Raw genomic sequence first — 27,657 nt, 5'->3', positions numbered from 1 at the left:
AAAGGTAACCACCGTTAACATTTTCATGTACGACATCCAGAAACAGTCTCTGCACATTACATATATGTATCCATACAGCCTCTTTAAACACACATACACATACACAAATGGAAGTTCACTATACTTTTACGTACTTCTTTTTTACTTTACATATATTAAAGACCTTGCCATAATAACCCACATAGATATTTTTTTACCATTGAACAAGATACTAAACCAACTCATAATCCCACCAACAGAACAATTCCTCTTCTAGAAATCCATAACAACCCAAAACATATGCAAGTGTGTAATAATCGTTTTTAATATTGTAATTGATGATTTGGCATCTTGAAATCATAAGCCAAACTAACAGCCAAAGTTGTTTATATTCATTTTGTCCCTGTCTTTTTGCAGGCATGTGGCTATCATATTACAAATCCTCCAATCACAAACCCCAGCATCTGTGTTTCACTTCCTGCCAAGTAGGAGACATCCCCACCTAACAAATTCCCACCAATATAATAAAAAATACTCTTGCCCATGCTTTTCCCTCACCTCTTCTGCCTCCAGACCAACCCTGGTATTTCCCCATGAGTCATGGCATGCCTCCTCCTCTTGGGAGATGTAAGTAATAAACTCTTCTTTCAAAGGCAGCTGTCTCCATGTCTGTCATCTTACCATATCTGATTAAAGCAAATCTTGGGTATGTTTTGAAACAAGGTGTATATGACATATGTGTACTAGGATATTAACTAAGGCATTCTTTATAACGATAAAGAATTAAAAGCAGAAGAGAGGCAAAATTAGAGTGTATTAACACTATAGATTATTATCTGCAATTAAAAAGACTACATGGCACAGGTTTAAGACATAGTGAAAAAAAGAGCAAGTTTCAGAACAGTACATATAGTATAAGCCAATTTATAATTGTTTTAATTATAAAGGGGTGGGTGTGGGTGTCTATTGAAGAATGATATGCACCAAATTGCTGATGGCAATTGCCTCTCATGAGGAAAATAAGATAAAGAGGACATAGAGAGAAGGACTTTGACTTTTTACTCTATTTCTACACTGAGGTTTTTACAAGCATGTATTATATACAGATTGCATAATCTTCTAAAATGACTATAAAGACTGCATTAGTTATCTATCACTGTGTAACAAAGTATTACAAAATTAACAGCTTTAAACAACACACATATATTTTCTCATAGTTTCTGTGGGTCAGAAGTCCAGGCTGGGTCCTCCACTTAGGGCCATATATGGCTACAATCATGGTTTGACCAGAGCTGGGTTCTCATCTGAAGGCTCAAGTAGAGAAAAGTCCATTTCTTCACTTCCATGGTTGTCAGCAGCATTCAGTTCCTTACTGCTATATGACTCATAGCAGCTGCCTCTTCAAAGCCAACAAAAGGAAGGACAGCAAGACTCTAGAGCAAGTCTGCTAGCAAGATGGAGTTTTATATAATGTAATTAAGTCCTAGGATTGACATCCCATCACCACTGCCATATTCTATTGGTTAGAAGCAAGTCACAAGTCCTGCCACACTCAAGGGGAGGGAATTATATAAGGATGTGAACACCAGGAGGAGGATTGTGGAAGCCACTTTAAAGTCTGTCTACCACAAAACAATAAAGGTCTTTACCAGATCTCAATGGTAAGCATCTGAAGGATAACCAGAAAGGTAATACATATCGATATGCCTCATGATTGTAGAACTAATTAATCCATGTAAAGTATACATGGATGAGATCTAAGTCTATGATAGTTTCCTTAGTAACATTTTATGTCATGCTCCAAACTCAAAATATATCTAAAATATTTCATTGTCGAGAAAATGGGCAGATATTTGACATAAAAATGCAATAGCAGATCTATAATAAAACAGCAATGCAATTTGGAACAGCATTTTTTTTTAAAAGAAAACATGGGTAATAACATGATCTTAAACCAAGAAATATGAAAAAGGAAAGCAAGAGAACCAGGACAAGGGCTAGCTACATGATGAAGCTGTTTAGTGTGAAATGGTAAGTATACTAGTACATAATGTATATTTGGTGGAAAAAAGAAAAAATGACAATAAGCCAGATAAAATATGACCTCATAATACTTCTAACGAGTTCGGAGCCAGGCTACATAGCATATCCTACAGTAAGAATAAAGAAAAGGAAAGGTGCCAGCTCTGCTGAAGAGGGAGCCCTAACAGAAAGGCTTCATTCAACAGGACTCTGCATCTTTAATAATATAAAAAGGCCGGGACACAAACAGCATAATCTAAAATGCCATTAGAAATACTTCACATACAAAAAGGTCTAAGTAAAGCAGGATTTTATAAAGTGATCAAAAAAGAAACACTAAGGGGGAAAAATCTTTTAAGATTAAAGAGGTTTTTCAAAGGACAAGTTGAAGTGGTTGTAAAATTTATGAGGCAGCATTAAACTTCAGTTCTAAGTAACAATAAATTATTCACTATAAAAACATACATGTGTCAAATATTATAAGCCTCTTAAAGTTTTTAAAACAATTTCTTGCAGAACTGTTTAGATATATTAGGTCACATTAGCAGATACTTTTTCACTAGCACAGTATGACCACGCAGAGTAAAGGAGCAATTTTAGAAGAGAAATACGAAGACAGCACCATCAATAAACTATTCACTACTTCTGATCTGATATCACACATTATATATTTGACCTTATAACTAATTTTGCTGGCTTTAGCTAAAGGAAATGTTAGTTTTATTTTTTAAATGCCTTCATATGTGTAAAACTATAAATATCTGTTAATTAGCGTACATGTGAATTAAAATTTTTAATCAAACTTTAATTTTAAGATATGCCAAATTATTAAATTAAAAGAAATTTTTTTAAAAAATACCCTGAGAAGTTTTGTTTTTGCAGCCCTAACTGGCCATTAGCCTTAGTGTTATTCTGACTTTGACCAGAAAGATACTTAAGTATGTCCTTTCCCGCTCCTTCACTGTCATATTCGTCACAGTATGTGAAGGGCATTTCTATAACCTATGTCCATGCTTCCTTCAACATTTTCTAAAATTTATCCTTCCCTCAACTGTTCGTAAAAGTTAAAAAAAAAAAAAAAATCCTTTTGGGCCATTCCCTCTGCCACAAAATACCTGTCTCAAAGGGTTTTTGTACAGGTTAAATTAAATATGTAGCAGAGCCTAACACAATCCATTCATTCATTCATGGATGCATGCACTCACCAAATATGAATACTATGAAGTTGCTAACACCTGCTAGGAGATGGAAACACAGTGCAGATGAAATTTACACTCTAGCACGAAGGACAGGTATTAAACCTTTGCACACACATAACGAGTGTAACAAAGAAACACAGAGTACTATAGGAGTAAAAAACAGGGTCACCTAAACTGACCTGGGATGTCAGGTAAGGCTTTTTTGAAGTCATGATATCTGAAGCAGGGGTAGGACTGACCAGAATCACAAGACTGCCTGCTCTTCCGATTAATTACTTACTGTATTAGTCCGTTTTGTGTTGCTATAACAGAATTTATAAAGAAGAGAGGTTTATTTGGCTTATGATTCTGGGACAGCTGCATCTGGCATGGGCCTCAGGCTGCTTCTACTCATGGCAGAAAGGCGGCAGGCAGCTGGCGGGTACAAACAGATCACATGGTGAGAGGAAGCAAGAGAGAGAGAGAGGAGGTGCCAGGGTCTTTTTATACAATGAGCTCTCTTGGGAACTAATAGAGCGAGAACTCACTCAACTACCCCTCCTCCCCCAGGGAGAGCATTAATCCATTCATGAAGGATCCACCCCCATGACTCAAATGGCTTACAACTCTGTCACATTGGGGATCAAATTTCCACATGAGTTTTGGTGGGGATAACACATCCAAACTCTACTACTTAGTATATAACTGATAACCAATGCCTCATACTTAAGTAATTCTTTTGCATTAAAATGCCATTTAATTATAGGTGACCAACAAAGAGAAAATAAGTTATTTGTCAAAATTGTGGGGATTTTACTATGGTTTCATTTTCCAGAAAAGTCACGAGTGTAGTTGAAGGATACTATTAAATCTTCTCAATCTTATCCTATGTTGTATTTTCTCAATCTTTATCCTATGCTCTGAGAAAGAACAAGTCCATTCACCTGGAAATCTCAAGGCTATTTCCTATCCTGAACCTTTCCCTTATACACACCCCAATCTTTGCAAATACTTTCACCACTACACATGATCACTGTGTTAAAATTATCTGTGTACTTATCTCTCTCAGCCATTTATCGAAAACAACAGTTAAAAATCAAATGTCAGTAGGATTCAGGTAACAAGTGAGTGATTATGCTGCCAGATGTAAGGATATTCTTCATTTCTACGAAGACATAATCTCTCTCTCCTTCTTTGATCACATGATCCCTCTTCTACCTTTTTTCTATTTTTGATAAGTACAGAAATAGAAAAACAACTACTTCCTTTTCATATTAACCCTACTTAAAGAAAAAAGAAAAAGAAAAAAAGCTCATCTCAATAATGGATGCAACTGACCTCAAATTTACCATCAGGAAATAGCAAGAAATAGTGAAGTCATACTACATTAAGGGGGTCACCAGAATTATTTAGTTCCAAACTATGGCCATCTTCTGGAAAGATTGCTACGTCTCCAATTTTTAAGAGAATCCAGAAAATTAGATTTTGATATGAAATTCCCCAATTGTTAATCTTCACGAGTCATTCAAAAATCTTTAATGACACTGTGTAGGTCAAACAAAATAAATCTACCCACATGATTCATTCAGTGAAGAAAAACATCAGTTTTCAACCTCTGATCTAAGCTCCAAGACACAGGAAACTACTTTAGTCCACCTTAATACTGTAACCTTCATATTCATTACACCTAGAAAAAAACCCAGAATTTAGCACTGGGACACTTAAAAAAGTATTTTGGCAAACAACTGATAGATTTTGCAGCCAAACTAAGAATTGTATTTTTCTTTGTATATGGACCACAATCTCTTTACATTTACCTGCCTATAAGGCTAACAAAATTTTACAGTTACACATCTTCTAATTTTAAGTCTCCTAAGGATGTAGAAGTAAGTATTTAACACCACCTCCTATGGAGTCCTCTATTCATTTCTTTTTACTCTTTTGAATATGTCCCTAACTCTACCACCTCTTCCTTTTTGCTTCTCCATTTTAACTTGTTTCCCCTTTCTATGAAATAATTTCATATGGACTGGAGCTCTTGCTTTGTGTTCATCTGTTCTTGTCCACCATAATATCTCAGGTCTGCAAAACACATAACCAGACTATATCAACTATGAAGACATTTCAAATTACTAATAACACTTTTATATCTGATTAAGAAATAAATCAAAACAATTATAGTGGACAATAAAGATTACACTGTTAACAGAAACAAATTCCTAAAATTAAAATTACCAAGATAGTGATGAGGAGTGAAGTATGAAATATGGTACATGTCAATTGACATTGTCCAATATTTTAACATTTCACAGAACAATGCCAAAGGGAAAAAAATTTTTGACAAAAATCCAATTTTATGTCTATCTCTCCTAAAGGCCAAAAATCATATAATTTATAATTATAAAATTATGAAATAATGGCCTTTTTGTATATTTTGAAAATTTAGAAGTTTATTTTCATTTGCACTAAAAATCCTGTTTAAACTTAAACAAAACACAGTTGAACAGAGTTTATGTTTACATTCATTATTTTATTAAACGAAAATAAATACTGTTCAATAAGGGGAAAAGGAAAGAAATACAAACATAAGCTTCAAAATAATATGCAGGGTGTTATATTTTGATAATGTTCTTCATTCATGCTTGTCATAAGAGAAAACATATAATTGTGTTATTTAAAGTTTTTCAGGCACCACTTTCCAAGCAATGCATCATATACACAAAGTTAACAGATATTCATAAAAGTGGATAAAAATGTACTCTTGAATGGAAACGGAAAAGCAAAACTGTTATTTTTCCTACTCAACATCCATTCACAGCCTTCAACTTTAACAAAAACACAAAGTAAACCATCTACTCCCCACAACATAAAAAAATGAAAAATAGAATTATGAACTAGTTCCAAAGATAGGCTAAATGAGGAAACATTCAAAATCTCATTTCATAGCATACCTGTTGCCATCAGTTGGAGACTGCACCAAAGCGCTTTCTCCAGAAGAAAGTTTCCATGATTCATTCAATTTGTGTTCACTTGTCTCCAGCTCACCCTTTACCCAGTCTGGTAATTCCTCTGGGCTGGAACCTTTTGCTCGTGCTGGATTTGGTTCATCAAAATAGATGGACTGATTTTTTAAAAATTAGAAAAAATATTCTTTCAAAATGTACTATAATTAAACAATTAAAATTTCCATCAAGTTTGAAGTTTGATAACAGCCTTTCAAATACTCAACTTTAATTCAATTACATACAAATATACAAAAAAAGTATCACTCAATGCACAAAGAATTATGAAATATTAAAATACATAAGTAGATAACATTTATATTTTAGTTGTGCTGTACTGATAAGCAACAAAATTACATAACAGATAAATCTGGTAATAATTATTTGTATTACAAAATGGATATTAGCTTTATAAAAAGCTAAACGGAAAATTTTTTTAAATCATGCACTTCCTATTTATTTCTGTGATCATCACTCTGCACACACACACACACACACAAATCAGTGGACACAGAAATCACAATCAATACAAATCAGAATTAAAGGTAGGGATCCCCCACAAGGACCATATGATCATCTCTATAGATGCTGAAAAAGCATTTGACAAAATTCAACACTCATTCATAACAAAGACCCTCTATAAGCTAGGTATAGATGGAAAGTATCTCAACATAATCAAAGCCATATATGATAAACCCACTGCCAATATCATCCTGAATGGGGAAAAGCTGAAAGCTTTTCCTTTAAGAACAGGAACTAGACAAGGATGCCCACTCTCACCACTCCTATTCAACATAGTGTTGGAAGTACTAGCCAGAGCAATCAGAGAAGAGAAGGAAATAAAGGGCATCCAGATTGGAAAAGAAGAAGTCAAACTGTCCCTGTTTGCAGATGATATGATCCTATATATAGAACAACCTAAAGCCTCTACAAAAAAACTCTTGGAGTTGATAAATGTTTTCAGCACAATAGCAGGATACAAAATCAACACACAAAAATCAGTAGCATTTTTATTCTCCAATAGTGAACATGCAGTATTCTCCAATAGTGAACATGCAGAAAGAGAAATCAAGAAAGCCTGCCCATTTACAATACCCACCAAAAAAATAAAATGCTTAGGAATTGAGTTAACCAAGGAGGTGAAAAATCTCTATAATGAGAACTACAAACCACTGCTGAGAGAACTTAGAGGAGACAAGAAGATGGAAAGATATTCCATGCTCTTGGATTGGAAGAATCAACATAGTGAAAATGTCCATACTACCCAAAGTGATATACAAATTCAATGCAATCCCCATCAAAATTCCAAAGACATTTTTCTCAGAAATGGAAAAAACTATTCAGACATTTATATGGAACAATAAAAGACCACGCATAGCCAAAGCAATGGTGAGCAAAAAAAATAAAGCTGGAGGCATAACACTACCTGACTTGAAGCTATACTACAAAGCTATAATAACCAAAACAGTACGGTACTGGCATAAAAACAGACACACTGACCAATGGAATAGAATAGAGAATCCAGAAATCAACCCACACACTTACTGCCATCTGATCTTTGACAAAGGCACCAAGCCTATACACTGGGGAAGGGACTGCCTCTTCAGCAAATGGTGCTGGGATAACTGGATATCCATATGCAGGAGAATGAAACTAGATCCATACCTCTCACCGTATACTAAAATCAACTCAAAATGGATTAAGGATTTAAATATACACCCTGAAACAATAAAACTTCTTAAAGAAAACATAGGAGAAACACTTCAAGAAATAGGACTGGGCACAGACTTCATGAATACGACCCCAAAAGCACGGGCAACCAAAGGAAAAATAAACAAATGGGATTATATCAAACTAAAAAGCTTCTGCACAGCAAAAGAAACAATTAAAAGAGTTAAAAGACAACCAACAGAGTGGGAGAAAATATTTGCAAAATATACATCTGACAAAGGATTAATATCCAGAATATATAAGGAAATCAAACAACTTTACAAGAAGAAAACAAGCAACCCAATTAAAAAATGGGCAAAAGAGCTAAGTAGGCATTTCTCTAAGGAAGATATACAAATGGCCAACAGACATATGAAAAAATGCTCAACATCACTCAGCATCCGGGAAATGCAAATCAAAACCACATTGAGATACCATCTAACCCCAGTTAGGATGGCTAAAATCCAAAAGACTATGAACGATAAATGCTGGCGAGGCTGCAGAGAAAAAGGAACTCTCATACATTGTTGGTGGGACTGCAAAATGGTGCAGCCTCTATGGAAAATGGTATGGAGGTTCCTCAAACAATTGCAGATAGATCTACCATACGACCCAGCTATCCCACTGTTGGGAATATACCCAGAGGAATGGAAATCATCAAGTCGAAGGTATACCTGTTTCCCAATGTTTATCGCAGCACTCTTTACAATAGCCAAGAGTTGGAACCAGCCCAAATGCCCATCATCACATGAGTGGATATGGAAAATGTGGTACATCTACACAATGGAATACTACTCAGCTATAAGAACGAATGAAATATTGCCATTTGCAACAACATGGATGGACCTTGAGAGAATTATATTAAGTGAAACAAGTCAGGCACAGAAAGAGAAATACCACATGTTCTCACTTATTGGTGGGAGCTAAAAATTAATATATAAATTCACACACACACACACATACAAAAAAAAAAAAAAAAAACCGGAGGGGGGGTGGAAGATGATATAACAACCACAATTACTTGAAGTTGATACGACAAGCAAACAGAAAGGACATTGTTGGGGGGGAGGAGGGGAGGGAGAAGGGAGGGAGGTTTTGGTGATGGGGAGCAATAATCAGCTACAATGTATATCGACAAAATAAAATTTAAAAAAAATAAAAAATAAAATAAAATAAAGCTGGAGGCATAACACTACCTGGCTTTAAACTATACTACAAAGCTATAATAACCAAAACAGTGTGGTACTGGCATAAAAACAGACACACTGACCAATGGAATAGAATAGAGAATCCAGAAATCAACCCGCACACCTACAGCCATCTGATCTTTGACAAAGGCACCAAGCCTATTCACTGGGGAAGGGACTGCCTCTTCAGCAAATGGTGCTGGGATAACTGGATATCAATATGCAGGAGAATGAAACTAGACCCATACCTTTCACCATACACTAAAGTCAACTCAAAATGGATTAAAGAATTAAATATACACCCTGAAACAATAAAACTTCTTAAAGAAAACATAGGAGAAACACTTCAAGAAATAGGACTGGACACAGACTTCATGAATACGACTCCAAAAGCACAGGCAACTAAAGGAAAAATAAACAAATGGGATTATATCAAACTAAAGAGCTTCTGCACAGCAAAAGAAACAATTAACAGAGTTAAAAGACAACCAACAGAGTGGGAGAAAATATTTGCAAAATATACATCCGACAAAGGATTAATATCCAGAATATACAAGGAACTCAAACAACTTTACAAGAAAAAAACAAGCAACCCAATTAAAAAATGGGCAAAAGAGCTAAGTAGGCATTTCTCTAAGGAAGATATACAAATGGCAAACAGACATATGAAAAAATGCTCAACATCACTCAGCATCCGGGAAATGCAAATCAAAACCACACTGAGATACCATCTAACCCCAGTTAGGATGGCTAAAATCCAAAAGACCCTGAACGATAAATGCTGGCGAGGTTGCAGAGAAAAAGGAACTCTCATACATTGTTGGTGGGACTGCAAAATGGTGCAGCCTCTATGGAAAAGGGTATGGAGGTTCCTCAAAAAATTGCAGATAGATCTTCCGTACGACCCAGCTATCCCACTGTTGGGAATATACCCAGAGGAATGGAAACCATCAAGTCGAAGTTATACCTGTTCCCCAGTGTTCATCGCAGCACTCTTTACAATAGCCAAGAGTTGGAACCAGCCCAAATGTCCATCATCGGATGAGTGGATACGGAAAATGTGGTATATCTGCACAATGGAATACTACTCAGCTATAAAAACGAATGAAGTACTGCCATTTGCAACAACATGGATGGACCTTGAGAGAATTATATTAAGTGAAACAAGTAAGGCACAGAAAGAGAAATATCACATGTTCTCACTTATTGGTGGGAGCTAAAAATAAATAAATAAATTCACACACATAGGCACACCAAAAAAATACCGGGGGGGGGGGGTGGGGAGAAGACATAACAACTACAGTTCCTTGAAGTTGATACGAGAAGCAAACAGAAAGGCCATTTGTTGGGTGGGAGGGGGGAGAGGGAGGAGGGAGGGAGGTTTCAGTAATGGGCCACAATAATCAACCACATTGTATATCGACAAAATAAGATTTAAAAGAAAAAAAAAAAAGGTAGGGATCCCTTGATAAGGTGGGAACAAACAGCATGAGAGACATGGGATTTAGTTCTAGTCACACTATTAACAAACTGGGAAACCCAAGACAGGTCTCTAGGCTTTCTCATTACTTGTAAAATAAAGCCTTTCCTTATTATTCTATGTAATTAAATGTGAATAGGAAAACATGATATAATAGTCTCATATCTTAACATCTGAATGTGCTTCATAAAATGTTCTACCCTTAGTCATTAAGAAGACTGACATTAGTACATTTATTTCTCTTCAAGTGAGCCAGGCTTCATGACATATTTCTGAAGAAAACTTTGCACTAACTGAACACTTCTGGAACATTTCTCCCAATCCTACATAGAAAATCCTCAAGGGGCTATTCTCTAGAGAAGGGGACACATGACCCTCTATCCCAAATCAGACACAAACAGCAATTTCTTCTTAAATGAGATAGTCATTCCGATATCTAGTCAAATATTGTCAGTAACGACTATCCCAAATACTACCAAACTTAAGCAAAATGTATGGCCCTACTTTAACATACAATTGTAATAGTATTAAAACTATTGGCAATTTTCCACAAACAACAGGAAGTGTGAGGCATGCCTCTTGACTAAGTTTTGCTTTAAGTAAACTGATAAAATACAGAAAAATCTTAAAATACATTACATAAGAATTTTTCACTTCATTAAAAAAATATATATATACATATACATCCTAACAGCAACTGCCAATAACAGTCAGATTTCTCCAGTATTAAGATACCACACAAACCAAGGTATATTTTACAGTTACAAGGACCAGGACAGTGACAATCCATCAACCAAGTATCATAATAACTGCCTTTGTAACGAAACTGATTTTGATAATGAAATTTTAAAACATATAGAAAATCACTTTTAAACTCTGAGCAGTCACTCAATCCAACCTCTCATAAATATTTAAACAATGTATATGAGTTTAATAAACTAGAATTTACTGAAATACATAAAATATTACATTATAATCCAGTGAAAATTATTAGAAAATTAAAGCTCAATATAAAAAAAAACCTCATTTTCAATTTTTTAGAAATATTGTAGAATACGGAGGGAAGAATAAATCACTAAGGATATTCCCCTTATAGGCTAATATCTGTTTTCCACTGAAGGTAGAAAAAACTGAATCAGGGAGAAAAAAAGTTTTAATTAATATATTATCTAGCACATATAACTTAATAGTATTACCATTCCCAAAAGGGATGATAAATTAATACTCACTTTTAAAGAAATGAAACCTACCATGTATGAAGGTAAAGATTTTAGTGTCCCTGGTTCAGGTCGGTGTGTAAAAGGGCCTTCGAGCACTCCTCTCTTAAGCATATGCAATAACAGTTTTGCATACAGGTTCCGATTCCTCCTGCCCATTATTCCTGCACCTGTTCCTGAAGGCTCACACAGTTTTCTAATCCAAAGAGCACACCTTTGCCGTTCTACAAATACATAAGAACTATTAGAAACTTATTTTTTCAGAAAATAAAACATTAAATTACCAAGATCTATAATAGCATCTGCTTTAGTCTAAAACAGGGATCAGCAAACTTTTTCTTTAAACGGCCAGATAGTAAATACTTAAGGCTTTTCAGGCCATATGATCTCTGTTGCCACTACTCAACTCTGCCACTGTAGCATGAAAGCAGTCACAGACCATATGTAAACAAATGGCATGGCTGTGTTCCAATTAAACTTTACAGAAAAGGTTGTGGGCTGGAGTTGGTCCGTGGGCCATGGTCCGCTGACTCCCAGTCTGGAATTTAACTTGTTTAATTAGTTAACTGGTAACTGGGCAAGACAAATGCAAAGAAATATTTTCACAAAAATAAAATATCTGGATTACTATCAAATAAATTTATGAGATAAAATCTTGCTATAATTTTGCATCTCTAAAATAATTGTAATATACTGAATAACAACTTTCCATAATTCTAATTATACAAATCAAGAAAAAGATAAATGCAATCTCCTATTTATCCAACCACTTTCAATTTACTCTAAAATTAAATCTCAAAAGTTTTATTTATAAATCCAATAATTTCCAGGGATTTGTAGCTGATTTATTTAGGTTTTCTTTTAATATCTCTAAAAATAATTGAGTGCTATTTACAGGTATTTTTGTAAAATAATTATCCTTTTCAAATCTACCTTAAAAAATACAGCACAGTTTAATCCACATATAATGATCTATTGACTACATGGTCTTGTTATGACACAGGATTGTTTTAGGTCTCGTGAAAACTATTCTGATATTAATTTTATATCAGTCTAACTCAATGTGAGGATTATATATCTAACACAAATCATAAGTCTGCTCTAATCTCTTACTTTATAAAGGTCATATTCATTTATTGTTTTACCTATAAAAATCAGTAAGGCTGCTTTTACCACTTTGTGAATATCACTACAGGCATGAGAGCTATGCCTCTAAAAAACTTCTGTATTTTTTTGCTTTGAAAATTACATAATCCCAAAACAAACTACACGAAATATTGTGCATACTTTATACAAAAAAAAAGAAAGTAAAACTGATAAACTTTAGTAGTTTTTCAAACTACATATTTTCCACGTTTTGCAGAAAACTAAAATCTGTATAATATTCTAATGCCCAGAATTTAGTACAACAACTTGGTTAATGTAAAGAATTCATTCCTCTACTTAAAATGATTGGAAAAACCCTTATCAACAGTAGAATTTATCTGTAAGAATATGTAAGCTGTTATGAATTTCTAGTTCTTGATTGGGATGTGAGTTCCCAGGTGCTTATTATGAATTAATTAAAGAGGGCCATGGATGTACCAATACTGACAACGTGTCATAAACCAAAGATTATTAGTCAATTCTATATACCCAAATTCTGTTTTTAAAAGAAAATAAAATATAAGGATAGTCTTATTTGAAATATATTTATAATGGGAATTTTTTTTTTTTTTTCTCTTTTTTTGTCTTTTTCGTGACCGACACTCAGCCAGTGAGTGCACCGGCCATTCCTATATAGGATCCGAACCCGCGGCGGGAGCGTCGCTGCACTCCCAGCGCCGCACTCTCTCGAGTGCGCCATGGGCTCAGCCCTAATGGGAAATTTTAATACAACTTTTTCCCAATCAGCAGATCTAAGACAAAAAGAAAAAAAAGGTAGTAAATATCAGAAGAGGATGCAGTATAGAAATATCATTAAATACTAAATCAAATAATCATGAATGAGCCATGAGACATGAAATATTCACTTGAAGAATAGCAGAAGAAAGAAAAGGTTAAGGCCCAACAAGGCAAGAGAAGTGGGTAGAGGAAGACAACAAGAAAAGACCACACCAAGCTACCCTGGACTGGGAAAGGTTGCGGGCCCTAAAACAATGGGTGACCACAGAACACATAACTCACATATTATCCTCCCTTCTCCCAAAGCAGCTCCCTAGAATAAATATCCAATATTGAATCAGTTCCTCACTTTCTATCTAGAATCCACTCAGACACCTCAGAGAAATAGAGAACTTGGAAAAGGTAAAAGCCATGGTTTCTTGGCCCCACTCCAAACCCTCCAACTCAAAAGCAACCAAATCAGATTTACCTTTACAGCCAACCTTATACCTCCTATGACTTGGAGAATCTCCCTGACTCCCAAAATTCTCTCCAGTTGCTCTCTGATACCTTAAATTATCTGGAAATTCTCTAACTTGAGACAGATTTTCATTCCATAATTAGAAATAACAGGCCAGAAACTGCAAACAAGATAGCAACAAAAACTCATTCATACTTGATTTTGCTCAGTCAACCGAAAAGCATAAAAGACCAATAGATTCTTTTCTGCTTTGATCAATAAAAGAGTCAAAGTGCAAGTGAACAGTAGGCTCCTGAAAGACAAAACATTTCCACAGAAAGAGGAAAAAGATGTAGGAAAAAACATTTGTAGATAACTTTAGAGATCCATGTACTATAAGCTTATGACATGTGAGCGGTGATATCACAATAAGATCTTTCCACAGTTTAGAAGGATATAGTCACTAAATTTCTTTTTAGCCTTGAACAGCTCAAAGTTAACAATCCTATGTCAATGGCGAAAACTGTTACTAATGGAATTCGGCTTTCCTTCCATTTTTATAGTTTATTGGTGTGACTAAATAATACAAAGAAAAAAAAAATCAATCTTAAGAAACTAATTTTCAAACATGATCTTACCTGACCTATGGGGTAATTTTAGAACAAAGGGCTTCATATCTACCACAAAGTGATCAAATTCTGCATCCAGCTTTTCCCATTTTTCTTCTTCACTTCCCATTTCCATAATCCAATCTGAAAAAGATATAAAATTAAAATATTAAGGATCTGTATACTGAAAAGTATAAAACTCTTACGAAAGAGATCAAAGAAAACTCATCAGTTAAATATTAATTCTCCCCAAACTGACCTGTAGACTTAATATAATTCTAATCGAAATCCGGCAGCTTTATAATTATAATTTTATAATTATACATTTTTATAATTCTTTATAAAATTTTTATAATTATACATGAGCTGATTCTAAAGTTTATATGGAAAGGTAACAGGTACTAGAATAGCCAAAACAATTCTGAAAAAGAACAAAGTTGGAGGACTCACATTACCCTATTTTAAGATGTACTATAAAGCTACAGTAGTCGAGACAATGTGGTACTGGTGAAACGATAAACACATAGATCAATGATGGAGCAGACTAGAGGGTCCAGAAATGGACCAGTACACACATGGACAACTGATTTTCAACAAAGGTACATTCATGGAGAAATGACAGTTTTGACAGCAAATGATGCTGTAACAACTGGATATCCAGACGCAAAAAAAAAAAAAAGAGGAAAGAAACTGAACCTCAACCTAAACCTCATGCTATGTATAAAAATTAACTCAAAATGAATCACAGATCTAAGTGTAAAATGTAAAACTATAAAATTCTGACAAGAAAACATAAGGGAAATTTTTCATGATCTTGAGTAATGCAAAGATTTCTGATATACAAAATTAAAAGAACTATCCATAAAAGAAAAAGTTAATATATTGGACTTCTCAAAAAAAAAAAAAAAAAAGCTTTTTCTCTGCAAAAGACACCGTTAAGGGATTTGAAAAGATAAGCCACACTAGGAAAAAATATTTGCAAATCATACATTTTATAAAGAATTTATATAATATATAAAGAACTCTCAAAACTCAACCATAAGAAAACAAACAGCCCAATAAAAATAATCAGCAAAAAAATTAGTCCCTTTACCAAAGAAGTAACACAGATGACAAGTAAGCACATTGAAAAGATGCTTAACATCATTAGTCATTAGGCAGATGCAAATTAAAACCATAATGAGATACCACTACAAACACATCAGGACAACTTAAGTAAAAATTGCAAACAATCCCAAGTGCTGATGAGGATGCAGAACAACAGGAACTCTTATGCACTGCTGGTAGGAATGCAAAATGGTACAGCCGCTCTGGAAAACTGTTTGGCAGTTTCTAACAAACATACACTTACCATATGATCCAGAAATCCCACTCCCAGGTATTTACTGAAGTCAAATAAAAAATCCATATTCACAAAAAAAATGCAAATGTGATGTTCATAACAGGTTTTTTTTGGGGGGGGGGGCTGAAAACAGCCCAAATGTCCCTTAACTGGGGATCTGATAAACTGTGGTATATCCACACAATAACATAGTACTCAGCAACAGAAAGGAACGAACTATCAACAGCATGGATAAACTTCAAACGTATTATGCTAAGTGAAAGAAAAAGGCTACATACTGTCTAATCCCATTTGCAGGACATTCTAAAAAAGGCAAAACATACAGGCATAGAGAACAGATCTGTGGTTCACAGAAGTTAGCAGTGAGGGGGAAGTTGGAATACGAAGGGGTGGCACAAGGAAACTATTTGGAGTGTTGGAATTGTTCTGTACACTGTCTGTGGAAGAGGTCACAAGAACCTACACATGTATAAAAACTCATAGAACTGTATACCAAAAGGGTGAATTTGCTGGATTTAACTTTAAAATTTTTAATTCCCTTTAAAAAACTTAAAATACTGTTCTTCATATTTCTTCCTAATTAGAAAGAAAAACACTGAATGTGAAGATCGTGAAACCCAGAAATCAGAAACATAGGTTTTGACAAAATTTCATAAGTTAAAAATATATCTGCATTCCACGTGTTCCTTGAAATTGTGAAACGTCCTAGCAGGGATGTAGACGACTTTTACATTATGTATAATGTCCAATTTGTCATTTATTCAATTTACAAATTATATATCTTGGGAAAAGCTATATTCTGTCTCATAAGCTGTCTTGCTCCACAGACTGTCCTCCCCCCTGCTAAACCAGTTTCTAATATTTACCATAGTGTCCACCATTTATTATCAACCTCTTCATAGAAAGTTCTCTGTATACTGTCTCAGTAAGTAAACCCCAGCTGTCACTGGCTGACTTTACTTCCGTTACAGTCCTCACACGTGAACGAAGGTCTCTCGTTCTCTCTCGTGCACACATGCCCTCTCTGTAGTCTTTCCCTCTCTCCATCCCACCCTGCCCAAGAAGGAAATCATCGAGATCCATACTGCCATTTCCCAACTACTGCTCTTCCAACCTCAACTCCAAATTCCCCTCTTAGGAAGCTCCAACAACCTGGTTATACCACATACTCTCCATTCTCATCACTGTCGGCTTGCAAAGAAGCACCTCTATCTGATAACAGCCTCTTATCTTCTTAAACCCTCTCCTTATTCCACTAGATCTTTTCTTTATACTTAGCTAAACTGCGATCCTTTATGCCCTCCTCTGTTCTCTAACTAAGGGGCTGCTGCAGAAAAATGGCACTGCCTTGTAGTCGAAAAGCTTTCAACATCACCTGAACTCTCAGGAATCTTTTACTATTTCCTACCTGACAAAGCACCTTTTAAAATGTTTACCAGGTACCCTGAAGCCCCTTAAACAACTCCAGCCTCTGCTCACTCACAATTTTAAAATCTTACCTCTTCCTTCATGGAAAAAATAACAAGCAGGTGGTAACACCCCAAAATGCTATTCCCTCCACCTTTCAAACCACCTCATGAGTAAACATTCTTACCTCCTTGTTCCTGTTTCAGAAGCAGCATTAACTCTCCTTCTCTCTAATGTCAATATCTCTACCATTATCTATACAGTTACCTCTTCACTGTTTCAAATTTTCCATCTCTACTGACTCCGTCCCCCTCTGCACAGGCCTCATTCTAGCATTCCACTCACAAGTTCACTCTTCCTTTCTTCAGTTCAACTTCTATCCACATCTCACCGCCTGTGAATTACCTCTTCCATCTCCCTCATGCTACTGAAAATCTTTCAAAGTTCACCAGTGATCCGTTAACTGCCAAATCCAAAGAGCTATCTTCAGTTTGCATCCTATTTGACATCCCCATAGCATCTTCTATTTCTGGCAACTTCCAAATTAGAAAATCTTCTGCTTCAGTGGTTCCATTCACTCCTGGCCTCCTACTGCCTCTCAGATCATTCCTTCTCAGCCTCTCAATGGCTCTTGCTTCTCTGCCCAACATTAAATTAGGATTCTCCAGTCCTCCCTCCTTAGTCTCCTTTTAATCTGACTTTTCACACTCTCCCTGGGTGATCACATTCGGTACAATAACTTCAAGTATGACCCTCATGCCATATACCCTTAAATTTTATTTCTAACTTCAGCCTCTCTTTGCACCTCCAGACTCATATTTAACAGCTTCCTGAAACCATTCACTAATCTTCTGTTGGTTACCTAGATTTACATATCAAAAAAAAAAATTATTCATGTTTTTCCCCATAAACCTATTCTATCTATGTGATACTCTGATTGATGGCATCATCATCATCTGCTTCGTGTCTCAAGCTAGAAGTTTCGATGTTCCCATTCTCTAAACCCCCTTAAACCAACACATCAACAAATACATAGAAAAATCTCAAAATCTGCTTGCTTTGCTATTCTCACTGCTACTCTCACAGATAAAGCCCTGCCCACCACTTACTTGCACTACTGCAACAGCCTCATAACCTGTCTATGTACTTTCAATCTCCTCTACTTGAGTCAATTTTCCTAACTGGTAACAGAATAGTTTCCGATTCACAATGCTAAGCCTATCACTCCCTGTTTAAAAATCTCTCTTGACTGCCTAACACAACAGAATACTATCCAAACCCAAAGTTAGGCATGCAGGTGCCACTGCATTTAGGCCTCTCTCTCCCACCACACACACACACACACACACACACACACACACACACACACACACACACACACACACACACACACACACACACACACACACACACACACACACACACACACACACACTTCAGTTAACTACACCTACCACCAATGACCACTTCACTCTTGTCAAAATTAGCTCCTGACCATTCTCCATACACTCCAAGCCCTTATATGATCCCACAGCCTTTTCACCAGCTGTTCCCTCTGCCTAGGGTCAGGTAAATGCAGCTCAAATGGCACTTCTGAGTGAAGCTGGCCCCGTTTACCCTAGACTGATGTTGCTCCATTCTCAGAGCAAACTGCTCACATCTGTTTAACAGCATTTATCACGCTGGGGTTCTTTTACACATCTGTGTATTACTTACATGTATTCTGTCATCTATAAGATGCTCCTGGAAGGCAGGGACCATGACTTAACTTATACATCTTAGTAGGTGCCTAGCATATTACCTGGTACACATTAGGACCTGAGAAATTAATTGCTAAATAAATACTAAATAAGCAGATTAATGTCTCTCTTTTACATGACTAATAGTTTGCTTTTTAATGCTTCTGTTCTGAGTACCAAAGAGGTCTTCCACAATAGGAATGCTATATGCCGCTAATTCCTTTTACCAAAACTGGCCATCCTACTTTCTGCATTTCAGTAGAAGAAACATATTTTCAAATTCAAGACTTGGTTAAAATAAATTTGACTTAATTGTGTTTTCTGATTAGCTGGTTGTCTTGGGGTTTTGTTTAGTTTGGTTGGTTGGTTTTGTTTTACATTCCTACAACACATTCCATTAGTTTTGTACTTGGTAACAGAAGGCTATGATACCACTGCTGGATGTTAGATCATAAAGTTGAAAAGCAGCTATTCAAATGGAAGAACAAAACATTTGCCTGAGAGCATCCATAGCTACGGCTAAAGCAAAATAATTCCTCATAATCACTAACTCAACAAATCCTTTGACACTGGAAGGAAAGATTAGTGTTTAATGATACAGGAAACTAAAACTCAACTATTAAAGGACTCACCCAAAATCATGAAACTAAGCACAAAGCTCAGACTAGAACTCTGAAATCCCTAGCTCTCAGATCCATTATATCTGACCACTCAGCCATTTACATGATTATAAATCATGATATAAATCAGCAATATCTCCAACTAATAAAAAGTATTTTGAAAAGTACAAAGGCAATCTGAATTGCTCTAAGGACGTGCAGTACTGGAGTATACATTTTTTAAAAAACAATGAAGAGTCAAAGTGATATTTGGCAAAAGCTAAAAATCTGCTTCTCCTTATCCTTTATTTATTCTCCAATAAAATCAAAGAAAGGAAAAAGCAACAAGAAAAAAATTAACATTTCAAACCTTCAAGGAATTCTTGATACACAAATTATATATCATATACAAATTATACCTTAGTCCCAGCTAATCAAAAAGCTTTATCCCATTTATCAGAATTGCAGGTTTAGATTATTATAATTAAAAAATAAGTAAAGCTACATCTTTGGCTTAGGCTTAACGTACTTATAGTGTACCTACTAGTTATATAAATTGCTTCAAAAGTAAAAAAGAAGTAAATTGCTTTTTATTAAACTCACTGGCATTGTCTCTTTTAAACCTCTTTGTGGACAGACAGAAAATGGGCTAAGACCTTCTCAAGGTGCTTAGCAACCCCAGGAGTCAGCAAAGCATAAGCAAGCCACAAATATTCAAAGGTCTTGGGAAAAAAGGAGCCACAACTGCTAAGCAAAGAATACACTTCATACATATCCTGCCCCTCGCCAAATACAACAAACATATTCCTGTAAGTTGTGCAAATCCCATTTTGTTCAATTAATCCTATTTTAAATATATTGCAGATCATTAAAAAAAACTTGAAATGTGAACAAAACAAGAAGGTTTACAGGTGCACGTTTTATCTGGCTTGCACATCTGGATGTTTTGACAGGTGCCTTCCCTGACTGCCAGGAGCACGCAGTGCACTTTGGGGACATATTCCAGGGCACCCTCCTGCTTACCCTACCAGATAAGCACTATTTCCTTGGCCATTTCACGGAGGAAAAAGCTGAGGCTCAGCGGACCGAAGTCACTGATCTAGGGTCCCGCAGAAACTGACATCTAGGCCTGAACACTGTGCAAATTATCGTGCACCCCACTTTGCTGCAGCCTGACCGCTGTAGTGGCGCTCATGGCATTTCCTTTGCCGTTTCTATCTTATTTTTACTCTTCTTTAAATATTAAAGACTAATAATAAAAACAGCCGTGCAATGATTGGAATAAAGCTGTTCACAGTTACTTATGTCGTTCTCTTGAACACTTAAAAAAAATAAACTCACGGTCCAGCCCTGTGGCTCACTCGGGAGAGTGCGGTGCTAGTAGCACCAGGCCGCGGGTTCGGATCCTATATAGGGATGGCCGGTGCGCTCACTGGCTGAGCGTGGTGCGGACGACACTGTGCCGAGGGTTGTGATCCCTTACCGGCCAAAATAAATAAATAAATAAACTCAGAAACACCGCGTGGCTCCCAACACGCCGTGATGCTGGGCTTGGGCAGTTCCAAGCGGACTGTACCGACTGTTTGTACCATCGAACCCGCACTCTGGTTCTGCGCTAAGTCCAGCCGGTCCTGACTCTGTCCTGGGAGGGATCTGAAAACTCCCGCGCTCTTCCAGCATCACTTCCTTGGCCAGTGTGGGCCCCCCCAGGAGGGGCGGCCTGCGCGGCCCGGCGAGGCCGAGGCCGCGGTCCTACCTCGCCCCGGACACAGATTCCTCTCACAGCGGTAAACCCCGTGGTCAGACTTCGGGACGGCGTCCTGCCGACCACTCCCACCGGCTGATCAAACTTTCCTCAGAACTTTCCCACCCGTGCCCGGACTGGATTTCTCTCTGCCAGGGGCCCGGTGGCGGGCTGCGCCGAGACCCCCACACGGGGCGCGCGCCCACAGGCCTGGGGAACGGCCCGGGGCCTGAGGGCGACGCCCCTCCCCGGACCAGACCGCACGGGCCGGGCGGCCGCCACGCCGGGCAAGATTCCACTGAGAACCTGAGGGAAGGGGCGGGAAGGGGAAACCCGGAAAAACGACAACCTGGCGCCCCTACACGCAGGCTTTCCGCTCCGCCGCAGCAGCCGCCGCCGCCAAACGGCTTCAAATCCTGACAGGCCGCGGGGTCGCCGCCGCCCAGCAGGCCGGGGGGCGGGGACTTGCGCGCTCGCATTTCCCCGCCCCCCGCCGCCGCCGGCGCGCGGCGCCGTTGCCATGGCAACGCTCCCGGCTGCGGCTAGCACCGCTCCCCAGGCCAGGGGCCGGAACTTCCGAGCTCGCATTTCCCAGCCCTCCCGGCGGCGGCGCGTGTGCGGCGCCGTTGCCATGGCGACGATCTGGCTGGCCACGCAGTTTCTGTTTGCCTTCCAGCTGGGTGGCCTCTCGGTGGGTCCCAGGACTAAGCTTCCAAAATGACCAGACCGCTGTCTGGACGCTGCTGCCCTCGGGCATCCCACGCACAGAGCACCTTGTGAGCACTTTAGGGGCCATGGAGAAAGAACAAGTAAAGGACAAGAAAATGGATTTGCTGGAGGATGTTCACAGAACGGAGCACCCGTTATTTGGACAGATATCAGGGTCGAATGAGTCTGAAGAAAGGAGCATTTACTCCCTGATATATCTCACAGCCCAGAGGCGAATGAGGGCGAATTAAACAGGAAAATGAGCGATACCTTTTTTGTTTTGTTTTGTTTTTTTGCATTCGGAACTCTCCGAGGTCTTAAAAAAGTAAACTGACACCGAGTTCCAAAGATCCTGAAATAAAATAAAAAGGCTTTTTGTTTTTAACCAGTTCTATGAAGAAAAGCAACATCATGTGGAAAATGTAATTTTGCTCCTCCCAGGAAGCCTCATCCACCTCAGGGCAGCATCGCTATGTTATGGTGGTCTTTGGTCTTCTATCACATTTCTAGAGAAGCTCTGAATTATGTATTTTAAAATACCAGACAGGAACAAAATTTAAACTGTAAAAACACTGAAATGAAATGCAGTTTACCACCGTTTTTCATCTAATTTCACAACAGGATTCCTTCTGTAGTATCTTTGCAATACGCTCAGTGTGATGTCAAATCTAACGTAAGCACAGCTTGAAGCGTCTTTTTAATTTTCCATAAAGAAAATAGAAGATTCATTCATTTGTAACTAGTTACTTTCAAGCTTCCAGAGGGAAGCCATATTCTTGTCAAGGTGCTTTTTCAAACCCGTCCCACTGGAAGTAAACACCAACAGTTCTTCATCATTTCAGAAACAAATCACGCTAAGAAAAAGAAAGAGTACAGAATGCTTTTAAGAATGTTTAGTTTTCAAAAGCATATTTGAACGTGTTTATAGCTAAGGAACGATCCCAATCCAGACCACTTGCACTGAAAATCAGAAACCCAAACTTGTAATTGCAGGAATTTGTCTTGTCAGTGAAGACCCTCAAGATTCGTAACTACATGTAGTTATATTTGGTCAAAGGATACAAATAATTCAGCTAGATAAGAGGAATAAGATCAAGAGGTCTATTGGACAACAGGGTCACTATAGTTAATAACAGGATATAGTATTCCTGAAAATTGCTGAGTGTAGATTTTAAGTGTTCTTATCACAAAATTGATAAGTAGGTGAGGTGATGTGTATGTTAATTAGCTTGATTTAGCAATTCCACAATGTGTACATCAATGTTGTACATGATAAATATATACAACTTTTTGTTTATTAAAAGGTAAATAAAGATACCAAACTACAGTAATGAAAGAACATAAAATGAATTTGACAAATGGTGTCTAAATGAATATGAGCAGAAAAATGGGAGATGAAAAAGGGTGGAGACAAAGAAAAAATTTAACAAGGTCAAGCTCAACTTCAGAGGAAGTAAGTACAGCAGAAAAAATATGATTTGTCTTAAAATATTTTCTCTACTTAGGTGAAAATAAGATGAGGAAATCTTCCTTCCCACTTTTAAGACCTAGCAGATTGTCATTTTCATCATTTAAAAAACACATATACATTATATAATACATATTGTTATGCAAAGAAAAATATTAATATATGTATATAGAGTTTTTATTGTTATTTCTGTTACAATACATATGTAGCAGGGATCCCAGCTTGAGCCTGAATTGTGTTCACTTTGCCACTTGGAATCTCCTTACCTGAGAACCAACAACCTCTCCTAGGAAGTAAGTCATCCCAAAAAAATTGTAAACAGATCTGGTTCAATGAAAGTATGTAAACATTGAAGGGGAAATTGATTCTACATGAAGCACGGTGCTGGCCATGGATTATCGTCCAACACTCCTCCTCTTCTCATAAGAGAGGGAGTCCTAATCTTTTGGGTTGAGGAATCTTAAAAAGCTATAGAAGTTCTCTCCCGTATTCCACCACCACCAAACGCCCACATGTCCAAAAATGTGTTTACAAATCAAAGGGTTCCCACAAGTTCGAAAGTCTATCCGTGGAATCCAGATCCATTTAAACATTGAGAACAGAAGACTTAAGCAGCATTTATGTCCATACTTTCTGGAGACAGCAAATCAATACTGACATCATTGCCCCTAACACTGAGCTCCAGCAACCTTAAGGGCAGACATTAGTGAAAAGTAGCAACAGCAGGGATGCCTTATATCAAGCATCGGAGGCAAGAAATGAGAAAAATAATAATATTCTCACAGCTATGGAGAATTGGACAAAAGTAAATGATGCACACCGTATGGTAGTTCACTAGGATACAGAGCACCCATGAGATCCACTCTGGAGACCCCTAGAAATATTTGGGAAGATATTGCTGGAATCAGAGTCCATTCTGGGACCCCAAAGGTGAAGCCAGATAAATATTGTTTTTTAACTGTTGCAATGTAGCCCCAAGATTGTATGGCCTGAAAAATAGTTTCACATAAATATGTTATGGCCAAACACCTATGACAACAAATGAATATGATATTTATGTCTAGTTAATTCATGAAGGATAATAATTTGTCACCTTGATATACATTTATTGAAAACCTGGTAAATGCAGGTATCTTAAGGGAATGTTTTCTTCTGCTGGAAACACCTTGCTTTTCGCCTCGACTTAAACGTCCCTTCTTCAGAGAGGCCTTCACTGATTTTCAAGCTACCTCTTATTCTCTTTCAAAGCTCCACATTCTTTTTTCATCATTGCATTTATAAAAATGTATCATTGTTGGGGTTCAGAGAATGATACCCCAAAGTATGGCACGTTGGCATGCTGAGCACTTTTGAATTGAAAGAAATTGGAAGGCCATAGAAGCTGCTTCAGAACCAAGAACTTTGTGACCTTTTCTTGTTTCTTCCTCCTCTGCCTTCAAGCACAGGAAGGCACTCTCTCTGGAATTTCCTTGTCTGACTAAAAAAACTGCTTTCCAGAAAAAGTGAAGTTGTCTTAAGATCCCCTCCTTAGGAATCTCATCAAATAACCAGGAAGGATTAACTGCCTGAGAAGAGAAGAGACTGAAAGTTGTCATCATGCCCAGACAGACTTTTCGTGTATTCTTCCGAGAGCAGCTCTAAAAGATTACCTAAGAGACTTTATCTGCATAATAAGACAACCCTTGTTCACAGTGCAAGTCATCCCCTCACCTCCCTGTGACTTGTCAGTCCCATTCTGTTTCCAAAGAGAATCATTTATAAGCCATGTCTTGTCAACAGAGCCCATTTATTCTCCCTAATCTGGCTACCCCATAGCTCCCTAGTTTACAAACCTTCCATTCACTAGGCCAGGAAGACTAATTTTCCTTGATTCAAATCTCTTGGAAGGACAAGGAATCTGATTGGGCTAATTTGAATCAGGTGAGCCAACTACTTCAATCAGGTATGGTCAGGAGATTTGGCATCCCATTACCTCACCTTTGTGCTTGGCAGAGTGGGGTTGGCATTTCTTTCTCAGAGAAGGCAATGGATGAGTTGAGTTACTGCAACTGGTTCCAACTACAACAGAGAATCAGGAGTTGTGAGAACCAAGATTATTCTCTGCCCTCCGAAAGTTTACAATATAGTGGGAGATAATAAGATAAACCAAGTAACCTTATTTGGAATCACATTATGTCACCTGACTTAAAAGGTATATAAGTGATATAAGATATAGAGGAGAAAGCACTATTCTGTGACTATAAAGTCAGTAGAGGAAAATATATACTGAACCTTGTTTTTATCTTTGATTTTTAAAAGATACTGAAATTGAAACATTATATCAATTGAAAATATTATTTCCTAACAGCTACAAATGACTTAAAGTAGATTTGTTGCAAAAACAAATCACATTTTACCTCAATTTAAAAAAATCAAATGTTAGTCTCATTGATAATGAAAGTATAAACAGGACCCTAAAAAACAAATTGTTTTTCTTTCCTGTGCAGAAGTTAATTTTGCTATACTTCTCATGTTGAAAGGGATCTGCTTATTTTCAAAATATAAACTTAAAATTAAGAATTAGTCTAGATAATGTTGAACAATGTGAACTCAATTACTCTCTACACAAAACATGTACAATATGACCTTTTACTAATTAGAAAGATAATAATTTTACTAATTAGAAAGATTACTTGAACTAGCCCTGCATTTTGTTAAAAGTATCAAATCTGATAATTTGTTTTTATACTCTTGCTCTATAAAATTGTGGTAACTATAGCACAGACCTAGAGGTTACGTCTATTTGTATAAGCCACTGTTATTTGGGTTTTCTGTCCTATAAAGTCAAATGTAAACCTGATATAGTAACTTACTTCTCTTAACTTTAAATTATATACATATAAAACACATATTTCTTAAAGGCGTTCTTTTGATGCCTTCATTGCTCTGAAGATTAATACTGACTACAAATCTATACTAATAAATACACAAAGTAAGTTACAAAATAGTTTATAAAACATAGTACCAATTTACATACTTATCATACACACAGAGAAAGAAAATCAACCTATAAGAATATGAATAAAGTAAGAGTGATGCTTTTCCAGGTGAAGGAGTTAAAGATGGTTTAGTTCCTGTCATTTTTACTTCCTTAATACCCCTTCTCAAATGTCTACAAAAATAACTCTATTTTGGAAATTATTGATGTAAACACAAAATTATGACATTCACCATATTTTTCTCCTTTAAAACATTTTGGAGTCAAAGTTTCAGCAATTTCAATGTAAATTTATCCTGTAAGTTAAAGGATTGTGAGTAATAGACACATTTTTTTAAAAGTAAGTACAGAATACAAGGACAAATATTAGTGATCACTAAAATAGATTATCAAGCAATTACTTCCACTCATTATCAAAAATAACCAAAAGAATCAAAAGTTAGCTATAAAGAAAAATAAAATTTTTTTTCCTAGACTGGTATTTTTGAATTGCATATTTTTTCAGATTATAAAAGTTTTTATACCATTACGGGAAAATTGAAAAATGCTGAAAAGTTTAAAGAAGAAAATTAAAATTATGCATAATCCTACCATTAAGGAATAACCACTATTAACATGTCTATATATTTACTCAAATCTTATATCTATATCTACATATATCACCATTTTAAACATCTCATTATTTCATCATTCGGTTATAACATAATTTACTTAATTATTCTCCTGTGGTTGAATATGTAAGTTATTAGCAATTTTTTGCTCTTATAAATAATGCTGCAATAGATGCCCTTGACTATATACATCTTGCATGGAGTTTCCACTATCTCCATAAAAGAGATTCCTGCGGGCATAAAAAACCATTAAGGCTTTTGATCAGTACTTCCAAATTGCTTTCTAGAAGTGTTTTACAAATTTGCAATTCCACTCAGTCTATGAGAGTAGCTGTCTCACATTAAACATTTTTTTT

At 36.7% G+C, this 27,657-nt stretch overlaps 1 protein-coding gene across 3 annotated transcripts in view; it reads right to left on the bottom strand.

The window, feature by feature from the left end:
• The window catches only part of CEP112 (centrosomal protein 112), a 539,861-nt gene extending 517,889 nt beyond the window's left edge, over positions 1-21,972 (bottom strand). The window contains exons 1-4 of one of the 3 annotated variants that reach the window (XM_063080878.1): positions 21,900-21,972; positions 14,737-14,850; positions 11,809-11,999; positions 6,131-6,300 (exon numbers count right to left, since the gene is read on the bottom strand). In XM_063080878.1, the coding sequence (XP_062936948.1) occupies positions 6,131-6,300; positions 11,809-11,999; positions 14,737-14,842 (467 nt within the window). In that variant the 5' untranslated portion in view covers positions 14,843-14,850; positions 21,900-21,972. Of the gene's footprint in view, positions 1-6,130; positions 6,301-11,808; positions 12,000-14,736; positions 14,851-21,886 lie in introns of those variants that run through there. The other 2 variants (XM_063080876.1, XM_063080879.1) reach the window with 2 other exon arrangements.
• Positions 21,973-27,657: the final 5,685 nt, after the last annotated feature.

This window comes from Cynocephalus volans, chromosome 16 (assembly GCF_027409185.1).
Source record: "Cynocephalus volans isolate mCynVol1 chromosome 16, mCynVol1.pri, whole genome shotgun sequence".
Classification (NCBI taxonomy): domain Eukaryota; kingdom Metazoa; phylum Chordata; class Mammalia; order Dermoptera; family Cynocephalidae; genus Cynocephalus; species Cynocephalus volans.
The sequence above is the reverse complement of the archived record's forward strand: the minus strand, read 5'-3'. Positions and strand labels throughout refer to the sequence as shown.